This window comes from Staurois parvus, unplaced genomic scaffold, assembly GCF_062004578.1.
Source record: "Staurois parvus isolate SC_StPar_1 unplaced genomic scaffold, SC_StPar_1.0 ptg000900l, whole genome shotgun sequence".
Taxonomy (NCBI): Eukaryota; Metazoa; Chordata; class Amphibia; order Anura; family Ranidae; genus Staurois; species Staurois parvus.
In genome coordinates, this window is record NW_028318696.1 from 606,788 (window position 1) to 621,375 (window position 14,588).

The 14,588-nt window shown below is 45.4% G+C and overlaps 1 protein-coding gene across 1 annotated transcript in view; it reads right to left on the bottom strand.

The window, feature by feature from the left end:
• Positions 1-14,588, bottom strand: part of LOC149442223 (potassium channel subfamily T member 2-like) — a 419,624-nt gene that overhangs the window by 271,282 nt on the left and 133,754 nt on the right. Inside the window, exons 4-6 of the mRNA XM_089656330.1 lie at positions 12,273-12,320; positions 10,367-10,415; positions 6,071-6,130 (exon numbers count right to left, since the gene is read on the bottom strand). Of these exons, the coding sequence (XP_089512456.1) occupies positions 6,071-6,130; positions 10,367-10,415; positions 12,273-12,320 (157 nt within the window). The remainder of the gene's footprint in view (positions 1-6,070; positions 6,131-10,366; positions 10,416-12,272; positions 12,321-14,588) is intronic.

The window sequence follows — 14,588 nt, forward strand, 5'->3', positions numbered from 1 at the left end:
AACCCCAGGACACCTTCACTGAATGGGGACATCAGTTACAACACACTGCCAGCAGCTGGGTCCGAGGGTGTCAGATCACCAAGCTGGAGGAACTGTTACAACTGCTGTTACTGGAGCAGTTTTACAATGGACTTCCAGGGGATGTTAGACATTGGGTCCGGGACAAACACCCCCTAACCTTAGCCGACGCTAGTCACTGGGCAGATGAGTACCTGGACAACAGGAGGCTAATAGAGCCCACCATTCCCCCTGCACCTCGTCCACAACCAGTGGTGCCCACTCTGGTCACCCGAGAATGCCTCAGACCACCCACACCTTCTGACCCAAAGCGGTCTGGCCCACGCTGTTATGGCTGCAACCAAACAGGGCACATCCGCATTCATTGCCCACGGAATCCACCAAGGCTCCAGAGCAGCCAACCCCCTCGGGGCACTTCCAAACGACCTACCACTCCCTATGGCCGAGCCCCTGCCTACTCTCTACAGGACCACCCGAGTGACACCGCCTCTTCATGGAGGAATTTTACCACCGAGGATGAGGACATCGGGGTCTTTCATGAGGCTAACCCTCTCCAGGCTGCCACCCCGGACAATCGCCGACACCACCAACAGGTTGTCCATGTTAACGGCCGTCAGGCCCAAGGATTACGGGACACTGGAGCCACACTCACCCTAGTCCAACCTCAACTGGTACCAGACTGGGCCAAGACCGGGCGATCTGTGGCGTTACGGGTAGCGGGAGGCCATGTCTACCGGATTCCTACCGCAAGGCTTCATCTGGATTGGGGGGCCGGGGTCAGGGACATTGAAATTGGAGTAATGCAGAACTTGCCAGCTGAGGTTCTCCTTGGAAATGATCTGGGAGTCCTGGTCTCCACTTTTTGGCACTGAGACCCCTGCTGAAGCTCAACCAGTCCCGATCGGGGAAGCAAAATGCCAATGCAGATGGGTTGTCCCGGCAAGCCAAGTTGGAGAAGTGAACCTCCGAACCGACCAGCCCCAAGCGGACCTGTTTGAAGGTCTCGCCGGGTCTGGCGGGTGTTACACAACGGGGGAGCCTTGTGACGAATTGTCCCTTTGTGATACCATTTTGCCCTTTCTGTTCTGGTTCTTATCCCCTTTGTAAAGCTGGACATGTTTCACAGACATTCTACACTGTTTGTTTAGGGAAATGTGACCTTGTAGTCTTTCACTTCTATAGAGTTCCTAGGTATCTTGCATTGCATGGTTTGTTGTGGGTGGGGAAAACTTGGTGCCAGTCTGTCTGGTGGGGGTGGGGTGAAGTTGTATATACTGAGCTGTGTTTAATAAAGATTGTCAGTTTCACCCTACACGAAGTTCTGACTCGTGTTTTTAGCTTTAATACCTGCCTTGGGAGAATGCTGGAAGACTTGCCGGAAATGAGGACCATTGGGTGTGACACATAGCTCCGCACGAGGAAGCCCAGGCGGAACGGTTCCGCCACAATTCTTAGAAAACTTACCTCTTATTATTAAAGCAGAACTAAACTATCTCAATAAACATTAAATATTTTTAATAATTACGCAGCTATTTACATGATTTAACCGTTTTTTTTACATTTCATACATTGCTTCCTAATTTTCGGCGTAGGCCAAAATAATGTTATACATCCCAGCAGTATTCATGGACATTTTCTTTTTCTTTCATCTGGAGGAAGAGAAAAGGGGCTTTCTTAGCTAAGCACATGCTACCTGTATGCCTGAGCCAAGGGCAGATGGATTCCAGGAAGTAGATGCTACATGAATCATCTGGCCTTACTCAAGATGGCTAGAAATGCTGGGGGGGTTGATATCTCAACAAAATAAATTATGGAGACATGGATAGATTTGTCAATTTGCTTTGAATAGTAAAAACGAATCAAATAGCATTTTCAGTTTGTTGAGCTCAGATACAGTTTAGTTCCACTTTAACACCTTTATTTATACAGCAGCAGTATGATAGGTAGCACTTTAAAATGTAAGAAAATCACAAAATGAATATAAATATAAGCAAACATACTGCCCACAAGAGCTTACAAAAGAAAATAGTCCCCAAATAGAAGAAGTCCCCAAGCAGCAGAAATTTCCATTAAAATATGACATTTTTTTAATTCTGCAATTTCCTTCAGGGAATTGAAGGACCAGAAGTGCTTTATATCTAACAGAGAGCAAAGTAAAAAGATTTTTTTAAAAATTGGTTTTCAATTAATGTGGAAATCCTCTATTTGCTTGTAACCATTCTATGTAATAATGAGGGGCCCCACCTTTGCAGCTCCTTGAGTTTACAGGATCCACAAAGCTGCAATTACAAATTTTGCTTCCAGGTAAAATCTGGTATTGTGACAGAGCGATATAACAGCAAATGAAGAAAACACAGAATGGAAGGTTTTGAACACTGTCAGCAAAAGTAGGATGAAGGTTTTCTACTGTTTTTAAAGGAATTTCCAAGAATATATATAAGTTCTTTTAGAACAGAAATCCCTATAAACAGAACCTGCAGAGATGATTGAGTAGAAATCACAGATCCTAATGAAATGTTTTATTTGGGACCCCAAAGAAATGTAAGCAGTTTGTTAGATGAACATCATAGCAGAAACCTTTCAGAGGCTGCTATTAGAAAACAAAACTGTAGTGTAGCTGGGGAAAAAATGTAACCCATTCCTGCATGGCCACAGGGGTTTTTCTTGATCCAGCTAAGTACTTTCTGCATGGGGCCCTCAGGATCCCAGCATTGGAACACCTGCAGGGCAACTCAGCCCGGCCCATCCAACACTCACCAGGATACTCTCAATCGATCCATCCACTGTGATCCCAACAAAAAGGACCATTTCCAGAGGATGTTAACATGTAAGTTACAGGAACAGAAAAAGGAGCAGTTCACACCAGAAAATGCATTTTCAAGAGCTTACAAAATTATTACTGTTTAATACATATCAGCCTCCCATGAGGTATGATGGCACACAGCTTCAAAGTTTTGAATGGTCTTTAGACCATCCTAGGGTTAGTCAGCAGTGGACCCCACTGTGATCCCAACAAAAAGGACCATTTCCCGAGGATGTTACCATGTAAGTTGCAGGAACAGAAAAAGGAGCAGTTCACACCAGAAAATGCATTTTCAAGAGCTTACAAAATTGTTACTGTTTAATACATATCAGCCTCTCATGAGGTATGATGGCACACAGCTTCAAAGTTTTGAATGGTCTTTAGACCATCCTAGGGTTAGTCGGCAGTGGACCCCACTGTGATCCCAACAAAAAGGACCATTTCCAGAGGATGTTACCATGTAAGTTACAGGAACAGAAAAAGGAGCAGTCCACAGCAGAAAATGCATTTTCAAGAGCTTACAAAATTATTACTGTTTAATACATATCAGCCTCCCATGAGGTATGATGGCACACAGCTTCAAAGTTTCGAATGGTCCTTAGAAAGTGACTTTTCTAGAGTTTACTATAATCATGTTGTATAATACAGATCAGCTTCCTGCCAGAAGTGATGGAACACAGCTTCAGGTTTCTAATAGTCCATAGTAAATTTCAGAGACAGCAAAGTAGGAAGGAGAGACAAAAGACCTATACCTACAGGAGGGAGGTCCCAGAGTCCAGTATCCAAAGTCAAAGCTGATGCGAGTAGTCTCACAAATGCATAACATCCTTACACTGCAATAGGATCCAATGACTACATGTTGGTCTGGCCTGGACCACCAACAGAGATAATTCAGGCAACACTCTCTTAGTGATGGACCCCTTTAGAACGCTTGATAACATTGTGTCCAACTTCCCAAAGTGCCCCACCACTGGAAAGGGCAGGCTGGCATTCACCCCAACAAGTCCTGACTCATGGCTATGGGGACATCCAGTATCTAAGAAGGAATTATTATAGGCCAGTTATGTGCCATACCCTAAAAAGGAAGACTGGCATGTAGAGAATGGGGGACAGAATGACAGAGAGATAGACACTGTCATGCGAGACTGAAAATAACACTGTTCCCGAAAAGACTGTACTGGAAGAGAACAAGGAATCATCCAATTCTTCCCCCAACCAGGGCTGACTGTTTATATCTTGTCATATGACTTGTGGCCTTCAGTCGGCACCAGCTGGGAGAGGAGCATTTCTGCACAGTTTTGCAGGTTAGTTACATTAAATCTATCTGTTCCACTGATGATTCCAGCAGCCCCACCTGACTTTTCAGGGTCCTTTTTCCTCTGGGTCCCAAAGAAGCAGCATGGCCATTTATGGTTATAGTTGTGTGCTTAAGGACTAATCATGGATGTCAGCTTGGAGTGTTAATCCTAAAAAAAAAGCCATGGCAGACTCTCTATTACTGTCTGTGATGGAGAAATGTGACAGACCCAACTGGGACAGGGGCTTTTGGAGGGGATTGCAGGCTAGCCTCTTGCCTACTGACCATGGGCCCTGGCTGTGACAATCCCATGATCGCTGCCACCAATATGTCACAATCCCACGATTGCTGCCACCAATATGTGACGAACGCGGCGTCAGACCCCAGCCCTTCTCACCAAACTCGTGACCGAAGGACTAGCCAATCTAATACCGCAATGTCACGTGTGTAAAAATGCCACACCCAGCTGCACCCTGCACAACGATTTTCCAGCTAATTGGACCACAATCTATGTACCGGCAGCCTGAGCGATTGTTACTGGGTCAGGTTAATTACGCAATTAACCCTTCACACTTCCACCGCCTCCTTTTTGTACAGAGAAAGAGGAAACTCAGCGATATCAGCTATAACACTATAATGGTTGAGATAATCGTCTGTATAACACGAACACCGCAGGCCGGTTATAAAGAGGGATAAACAAACACAGTAGCTCTCTTTTAGAGGCAGGAATTCGTAAATTGCAATTAACAGCTATAGAAACAGTTCAACACTTTCAGAAGGAAAGATTTATTACTGAAAGGTCAAAAAGGGTGCAATAAAAATCTTTACAGGAAAAGATGTAACCAATATGTATATAAATATACAGAGAACAACAGCACAGCAAAGAGGTAACAGAAGGAGGTTAAAGGGTTAAAGTACTTGCCAATCAGCCTTGGGTTTGCAGATCAAGTTTCAGAGCAAAAGGGTACGGGTCTCCCCAGGTGGTTCTGATGTTAATCGGGAGAATTCTTCAAATTAGCTCTCTTAGGCCTGACAGCTCATTTTGTAGTTCCTCAGCAGGGGGTGTCTCTGAAGTCAAGGACCAATACCCCGTTTAGGGCGGGAAGGTCTGGGCGTAGACCTAAACTAGAGCCAAAATCTCTTCTAGTTCATATTTTGGCTCATAACTTTCCCTGTGCACAAGTGACACTCCACCCGTGGGTAGATTATTATGCAGACATGTCTAAGGATTGATTAGACATGAAATATGAAATTCTACACTGAATGGTTCAGGAGATCTACTTTTCTGCTTTCCTGTGTATTCCAGCCAAGGAGAGTGACCTACCAAACTGTTCGTTTGCTCTTGGCCAATCTGACGATATGCCTGGTTTTTATATAAGTCTCTCATATTCCAAGATATGAGACATAGGGGGAAAATGGATTTTTAAAAGTGTTTTCCAGTCGTGCTTCTCTGGAATTCCTTTGAACTCCTAGGAAGACTTGCGTTATCTTTTTACGAGGTGCTAGGTTGCACAGGTTCTTTGAACAGCAAGGCCCCAGCGCCCTTGGGGGTTTTATAGCTCGTAGCCCCCTGCTGGGCTCTGGCCTCCTGTGACACTGCCAACACACACACACAACCAGATGTCACTGTGGCTGAACAGAGAGGAAGGGGGGAAGAATGAGGGAGACATGGAGAATTCTTAAGAAAATGGAGGGTTGGAGCAAAATGGTTGGACCGCGTCCATCTCTGTGTGTACGCTTGCTACACTGGCATCTTAGAGAGCTCTATTCTTTGGGAGGTGTGTGCCTGGGGGACCTTTGGAGTAGTTTTACTTTGGGTTCAAGTCCATGCATCCCCAAAACCCACAGACACTGTCCTAAAATAATTTGCAAATACTACTGTGAAAACTGGGAGTAGCGTCCTGGTAACTGTTCAGAGAGAGGCATGTGAAACTGCAACATATGAGACTCACCTTGTATCCCAGATAGGTCAACAGCATGGTTTCTAAAAAGCTGATTAATGCAACAAGAACCTAAGAGGAAAGAAAACATAGAATGAGGTTTGCAAAGATAAAAACAGTGATACAGAATTAGAGCATTTTAAAATAGCACAACAGGTGTTACCCATGTTCTCTAAAGCTGAACTCCAAGCAGATAGAAAAACCCTTTAAGGGATAGTTTACACTAGCATTGCTCTCTGAAGAGCGTTCTGAAAGTGGATCGCATTTGACAGTCAGTGCGGAGGCGTTGTATCGCCTCCTTACCACCTGTTTAACCCCCCCCATAAACCTGCACTAGTGTGCTTCAACTGGTAGGGCACCACTATTTAGTTGAGTGGGCCACACGCGGTGGGTGGTAATGCCCACTGAACATGACAGGGGGAATACTTTTTGCTGTAGCATATATATTCCCCACTTTATGCTGTCTTTGCAGACAAAAGTGGAGTCTCGTTTTTAACGCCCCCTCTCCCAAACACAAGTGTAACGACTCCTAATAGTTTTGTGTATTCTGCTGTGAATAGTTATGTGGATTTGTAGCTTCAGCTGTAGTAAGTACATGAATCTCTATTGATACCATCCCTTGCACAGCAGCGCTCAAACTGGAGGGGAGGCACTAGGAGCCAAACAGGCTCTGTTCCAGTTCACACTGATGACTTATTGTGTTGCTGCACCTTCATTGTCCAATCAAAAGACGGGGAGATAGGTGACATCGCTGTTTTATTTCACTCTAAAAGAGAAAATGGTGTCATCATCCTGTCTGACAAGGGTGTGTGAATGACAAAAGTGACTGGACGGGATTAAACACCCTGGGAAGTTAACCACTTCAAATTTGGACACTTTCACCCCCTTCCAGTCCTGGCCAATTTTCAGCTTTCAGCGCTATCACACTTTCAGTTACAATTACTCAGTCATGCAACTCTGTACCCATATAGAATTTTTATCATTTTTTTGAGACAGATAGAGCTTTTTTTTGGTAGTATTTAATCATCACTGGATTTTTTATTTTTTGCTCTATAAATGATAAAATATGGAAAATTTTGAATGAAAAATTTTTTTTGCCAAATTTTTGTAAATAAAAATTTGGCAAAGAAATAATCTTTCTTCATTCAATTTAGGCCAAAATGTATTCGGCTAAATTTTTGCCAGACGCTGGTATGGGGTATGGTGGTGATCAGGACACTGGTATGGTGTATGGCGGTGATCAGGATGCTGGTATGGCGGTGATCAGGATGCTGGTATGGGGTATGGCGGTGATCAGGATGCTGGTATGGGGTATGGTGGTGATCAGGATGCTGGTATGGGGTATGGCGGTGATCAGGATGTTGGTATGGGGTATGGCGGTGATCAGGATGTTGGTATGGTGGTGATCAGGATGCTGGTATGGGGTATGGCAGTGATCAGGATGTTGGTATGGTGTATGGCGGTGATCAGGACGCTGGTATGGGGTATGGCGGTGATCAGGACGCTGGTATGGTGTATGGCGGTGATCAGGATGCTGGTATGGGGTATGGCGGTGATCAGGATGCTGGTATGGGGTATGGCGGTGATCAGGATGTTGGTATGGTGTATGGCGGTGATCAGGATGCTGGTATGGGGTATGGTGATGATCAGGATGCTGGTATGGGGTATGGCGGGGATCAGGATGCTGGCATGGGGTATGGCGGTGATCAGGACGCTGGTATGGGGTATGGCGGGGATCAGGTGATCAGGACGCTGGTGTGGGGTATGGTGGTGATCAGGACGCTGGTATGGGGTATGGTGGTGATCAGGATGCTGGTATGGGGTATGGCAGTGATCAGGACGCTGGTATGGGGTATGGCAGTGATCAGGACGCTGGTATGGGGTATGGCAGTGATCAGGACGCTGGTATGGGGTATGGCGGTGATCAGGACGCTGGTATGGGGTATGGCGGTGATCAGGACGCTGGTATGGGGTATGGCGGTGATCAGGATGCTGGTATGGGGTATGGCGGGGATCAGGATGCTGGCATGGGGTATGGCGGTGATCAGGACGCTGGTATGGGGTATGGCGGGGATCAGGTGATCAGGACGCTGGTGTGGGGTATGGTGGTGATCAGGACGCTGGTATGGGGTATGGTGGTGATCAGGATGCTGGTATGGGGTATGGCAGTGATCAGGACGCTGGTATGGGGTATGGCAGTGATCAGGACGCTGGTATGGGGTATGGCAGTGATCAGGACGCTGGTATGGGGTATGGCGGTGATCAGGACGCTGGTATGGGGTATGGCGGTGATCAGGACGCTGGTATGGGGTATGGCGGTGATCAGGATGCTGGTATGGCAGTGATCAGGATGCTGGTATGGTGTATGCCAGTGATCAGGATGCCGGTATGGGGTATGGCAGTGATTAGGATGCTGGCATGGGGTATGGCGGTGATCAGGATGCTGGTATGGGGTATGGTGGTGATCAGGACGCTGGTATGGGGTATGGCGGGGATCAGGTGATCAGGACGCTGGTATGGGGTATGGTGGTGATCAGGACGCTGGTATGGGGTATGGTGGTGATCAGGATGCTGGTATGGGGTATGGCGGTGATAAGGACGCTTGTATGGTGTATGCCAGTGATCAGGACGCTGGTATGGAGTATGGCAGTGATCAGGATTCTGGTATGGCGGTGATCAGGACGCTGGTATGGGGTATGGCGGTGATCAGGATGCTGGTATGGGGTATGGCGGTGATCAGGATGCTGGTATGGAGTATGGCAGTGATCAGGACGCTGGTATGGGGTATGGCGGTGATCAGGATGCTTGTATGGTGTATGCCAGTGATCGGGGCGCTGGTATGGGGTATGGCAGTGATCAGGATGCTGGTATGGTTTATGGCGGTGATCAGGGCGCTGGTATGGTGTATGGCGGTGATCAAGATGCTGGTGTAGGGTATGGCGGTGATTAGGACGCTGGTATGGGGTATGGCGGTGATTAGGACGCTGTTATGGGGTATGGCGGTGATCAGGATGCTGGTATGGGGTATGGCGGTGATCAGGACACTGGTATGGGGTATGGCGGTGATCAGAATGCTGGTATGGGGTATGGTGGTGATCAGGACGCTTGTATGGTGTATGCCAGTGATCAGGACGCTGGTATGGGGTATGGCAGTGATCAGGATGCTGGTATGGTTTATGGCGGTTATCAGGACACTGGTATGGTGTATGGCGGTGATCAAGATGCTGGTGTAGGGTATGGCGGTGATTAGGACGCTGGTATGGGGTATGGCAGTGATCAAGATGCTGTTATGGGGTATGGTGGTGCTCAGGATGCTGGTATGGGGTATGGCAGTGATCAGGACGCTTGTAAGGTGTATTGCGGTGATCAGGATGCTGGTATGGCATATGGCAGTGTTATTGTGCGCACTGGGACAGGTGACGGCTGCATTATTTATTATGACTACACTGGGGCAGTGATCAGGGACACTGAGACAGGCTGGCACTGCAGTCTGTGAGTGAGAGGGAACCATTGATTGCTTTCACTTTCCATTGTTTACCATGTGATTGCTGTGATTAGACACAGCAATCACATGGTAAAACATCATGCGATCCCCTGTGTCCAGGTGACACACAGATCTCCATTCTCCTGGGTGCACGCTCTATGAGCTGCGCAGGTGCTGCGGATGCGGCCTAATGTACAGATACACCTGCATCGGCACTGCTTCCTGTCCACCGTGTATAGGCTATGGGCAGACAGGAAGCGGTTAAAGTGGATGTCATTTTTTTTTTTTCTGAAAATAGTACACATTATACTTACCTGCTTTGTGGAGTGGTTTTGCATAGAGTGGCCCTGGTCCTCTTCTTGGGTTCCCCTTCAGTTCTCTTCTCTGTGTGCTCCACAGGAAGCTGCTTCCATAGACACACTTAGTGCGGCTCAGTCCTGCCCCCCTGCTCCCTTCTCAGAGGATTTGACTGACAGCAGCAGGGACCAATGGACAGAGAGGAGAGAGCTGCAGCAGAGGGTCACAGCGTGGATCAAAATAGGACGGGGCGAGGGGGTAATACACCTGCTGGGACATTTGTTAACTTAATGCAGGCAATGCATTAAGGTCAAAAATGTATTGCCTTTACCATCACTTTAGGACTGTTCTCATATATGTATTTCAAAGGTATATTGAGTTGTTTGCCTAAAGTTAAACTCTACCTATTTTGCAAATGAGAGGGCTGTTTAGTGACATGCAGGCTTCAGCTCACTAAATTATACAGGTGAGACGAGGGCTGTTTGATTTTGGGTAGAATACCTATTTGAAATGATAACTAAGCTTACCTGGAGTGCCCACAAAGGAACAGGCCTGTTCACCCAAATGATGGAGGTCCTAGAAAAGTATAAAAATTAAAACTGTTACGGGTATAAAGTAATACATCAGTAATGTTTAGTCTTGTAGACACCCTTGAAAACAATTCTTACCCCTTGGATGTATGGCACATTCAGGGTCTAGCAAGTGGCTAAATGGTTAGCACTTCACCCTGGCAGTACTAGGGTCATTGGTTCAAATCCCAACCATGATACAACCTGCCTGAAGTTTGCATGTTCTCCCTGTGCCTGCATGGGTTTCCTCCAGGTACTCTGGTTTCCTCCCACACTCCAAAGGCATGCTGGTAGGTGAATTGGCTCCTGTCTAAATTGGTCCTAGTATGTGTATGTATGAATGTAAGTTAGGTACAGGTGTGAATGAACTATATATATGTATATATATATATATATATATATATACACACACACACATATATATATATATATATATATATATATATATATATATATATGACTGCATAAATTGATGCACTATATAAGTACCTGTCAAAAAATAAAGAGTTGTAAAATATACAACCAAACATTGCTGTGCTAATGCCTCAGCACAATATAAAATAATAAATAGACCCCTTATAGTCTACAGATCAGTGTAAGCCTCTTCATCATCACCAGATATGGAAATCTCCTAACTACAACCTGGGCAGATGAGAAGTGACCTTTCCTCCAGCTATGCACCTAGCATGCATGAGAATGAAAGTGCACACTGCACCACAGGGGGGCTGAACAGGGCTACCCATTCAACCTCTTTCTCTTAAGCCTGGGTTCACACTGATGTGGTGCGGAATTCGCAGCATTTTCTGTGCGAACTTCACACCGCATCAGAATCGCACCCTGTTCATGTGAACCACTGCAGGTGTGTATGTTAAGTTAACAACACCCCAAAAGCGGGCGATGCAACCTGTATGCCTCCAATCGCACCTCACACAAATCGCATGTGATTTGCACAGGAATGGGGTGTGGTTCCTGTGCGAATCACATGTGATATGCCGCACCGCATATATGTGAACCCAGGCTAAGAGCTTTGAAAGGGGCTGTGTGCATGGGTTTTTATTTGCGCTAGAAATGCTTTTCTGTCCATACAAGTCAACAGGAATGAAGCAGCTAAGAAGGATGTCAACTGCAGGTCAGAAGATCAACTGCAGGTCAGAAGGCATCCACCTGTAGTTTAACCACTTGAACTCCAGAAGGTTTTACCCCCTTCATGACCAGGCCATTTTTTGCTATTTAGCACTGCACTGCTTGGTAATCGCACGGTCATGCAACGCTTTACTCAAATTAAATTTATATCATTTTTTTTTTACACAAATAGAGCTTTTTGGGGGTATTTTATCACCACTGGTTTTTATTTTTTATTATATACACAAAAAAAGACCAGCATATCTATTAGAAACATTTTAAAAATCGAACTTCTTCATAAATTTAGGCCAAAATGTATTCTGCTACATTTATGGTTTATAGATGAGGATGGACACCGCTCAAACTGAACCCCAGGAGTCAGAGAAGAATGGGATGTGGTAGGATGGCCTCAGCCGTCACTCTGGCCATGCCCTCTGATGCCTTTTGCCCCGCCCATAGGGGGCTTGGTTACAAGCTTCAGTCTGTGACCAAACCCCCCTATGGGCGGGGCGAAACACATCAGAGGGCGTGGCCAGCGTGACGGCTGAGGCCATCCTACCACATCTCGTTCTTCTCTGACTCCTGGGGTTCAGTTTGAGTGGCACCCCTCTTACATCAGCAGGCTGGATTTGGCCCACTGGTCATAGTTTGGAGACCCCTGCTCTAGATAAATGCCAAGTGGCCACTAATTGTGATTTGCTGAGAACCTGTTTTAGTTGGTCTGTAGCTTAGTGGATCTTACCAGTCAAATTTGTGCTGTGAAGAATAGTTCTGTTTTGGACATTCCCAGCTGTAGATAAAAAATAAAGATTGATGAGCAGCTAAAAAACATTCATTGCAAACAGGAGAGTATGAAGTGAACGATAGAGGCTAGGTGAGCAAGCTATGTATATACACTATAATGGGCGATATGGTAGGGGATGCATGCCTGCTAAATGGTTTCATTTTAGTAAGGGTCTGACTATGATCAGGGATAATGGCCACCCTACAATGATCTTTGCTGCTAAGCATATTTTTGTTTCTACAGGCACTCAGTAGCCCCAGGTTTTATGGACCATTATACCCAAGTATTCTTTTCCACGTGCCAACATCAAAGGCTGAGACTAGGGTGTCTGCTGTGGTAGCAAATGGCTAGAGAAGTAACAGGTCAGGGTAGGACATTGGTAAAACTAAGAGGCCAGGTAAACCAAGACATAAGAACCACATGAAGAGGTGGAGAATCACACAGAAAAAAGCACAGGGTCAGTGCAGAAAATGAAAAAAATGTAGCCAGGAACTAGCAAAAGTCAATAAAAGAGAAACACTTGCTCACTCATAGCATCTAAACTAATGAATGGACACCTATCATAAAAAGAAAATGGAGGTTCCCATTGCTGAACATTACCTTTGAAAATACTAGTTGCCTGTCTGTCATGCTTTTGCTTACATGAGCCAATAACCTGGAACAACTAATAAGAAATTTGGATTTTCATTTTCTGCATGCTTGTTTTGAGTTTGATCCTAGGAATAGCCAAGAAAAGTGGCAGCCATCCAATTAACATATTTAGGAGTATAACAGTGGCAGCTCCCTTGTTCCCTAATGACAAGTGTACTTTACCTGGCATGCATGGATGTGTATGGATGCATGCTGAACATCTACCCTTGGTTAATTTACCAGCCTACAGGGACTAATCTACCAATTTGTACATTTAATACAGCAACAAATAATGTGCAAATTATATCAAACATGGCTGCAAGGTAAACTGTGGAGTAATGTCTCAAAATATGCACTCAATTAAAATACAATTTACTTTCTCTATAAAGGACAGTTAGTGTGCTAAGCATTCTACACAAGAAACCTGACTGCTGCTCCTAGAAAAGAGAAGGGAACCCAGGAGGCCATGCTGGTCCCAGGCTACGTGGGACAGAACATTTGCTAAGTACCCAATGCATAATGTTATCAACTCTCCAGATATTTTTACAATGAAAATAATAGGCTGGATATTATTTTTTTTTTGAGGGGGAGGTGGTGGTTCTCCCACTTAGTGGCTTTTACATGATCATGTATGTCAATGTCTTTTCATACATAATTTTGTTTATTAATAAATGTTACCTCCATCATTGTGCCCTTTTGGTTTGTGGTCTTGTCTCTTAACTGGAAAGCCATACAGAACTCATTAGCACTATGATCTGTAGTTACACCACTGATACAGAAATATCATCCCAGTGGGGACTACCAATGACTGGAGGGGCTGAGACGACATTCACAGGAATGAACAGGGCCATACTCAGACACAAAGCTGGGGTATGACGACAGCCACATCATGTCATGTGATTATTTTAGAAAACATTGTAATATGAAGACCCCCTCTTTAGTTCTGAAGAACACCAAACAAGAGAAAGGAAAAAATGGGTTCAAATCTGACTTTTCTCAGTGTCCTCAACTACCCCTTCCCTCTACAGCTCTGTTAATGAATTCATGACAAATGTCCACAGGTGGCCAAAAAAGGGAAAAATAAGAAAAAAGTTGTCAACAGTTTGTGTAGCACCCTCCTCTAGTTAGGCTGCTAGGCTTCATTAAGTTTTTGGCTTCACTGCAGTTAGTGGAGCAGCAATCTATTGTTTTTGTATGGTCAGGGTTTCCTAGCTGGGTGTTTGATTTCTTCTACCTACTTCTGGGAGAGGCTTCCAGAATATAGAGTAGGGAGAGTCAAATGTCCAGTATGAATATTTATCATGCCACAGCAAATCCCTGGAAGGGGGCATCCAGAAGGTTGCTGGGGAGGTAATACATGTTTAGGAGGCCTTTCCATAGTGTTCTTTCCTCTCCAGGGATTCCAGTTCTCTAGTAGTGATAGTGATACAGAACAATTGCAGCCTGGGCCTCAGCAGGGGATGAGTGTCTGGAAAAGATTGCTAGAGGACTATGTTTGCTGGAGGACACTGTCTTGAAGTTCGGATCTGGAGAAGGATCCTTTGCCTCCCTCACTGAGGAACTGCCTGTGGATGCTGGGTGGTAGAGAGCTCCTGGGACATTGTGAGCAAAGATCTTGCTGTGGACTTTTGAGTGTGCAAGTGC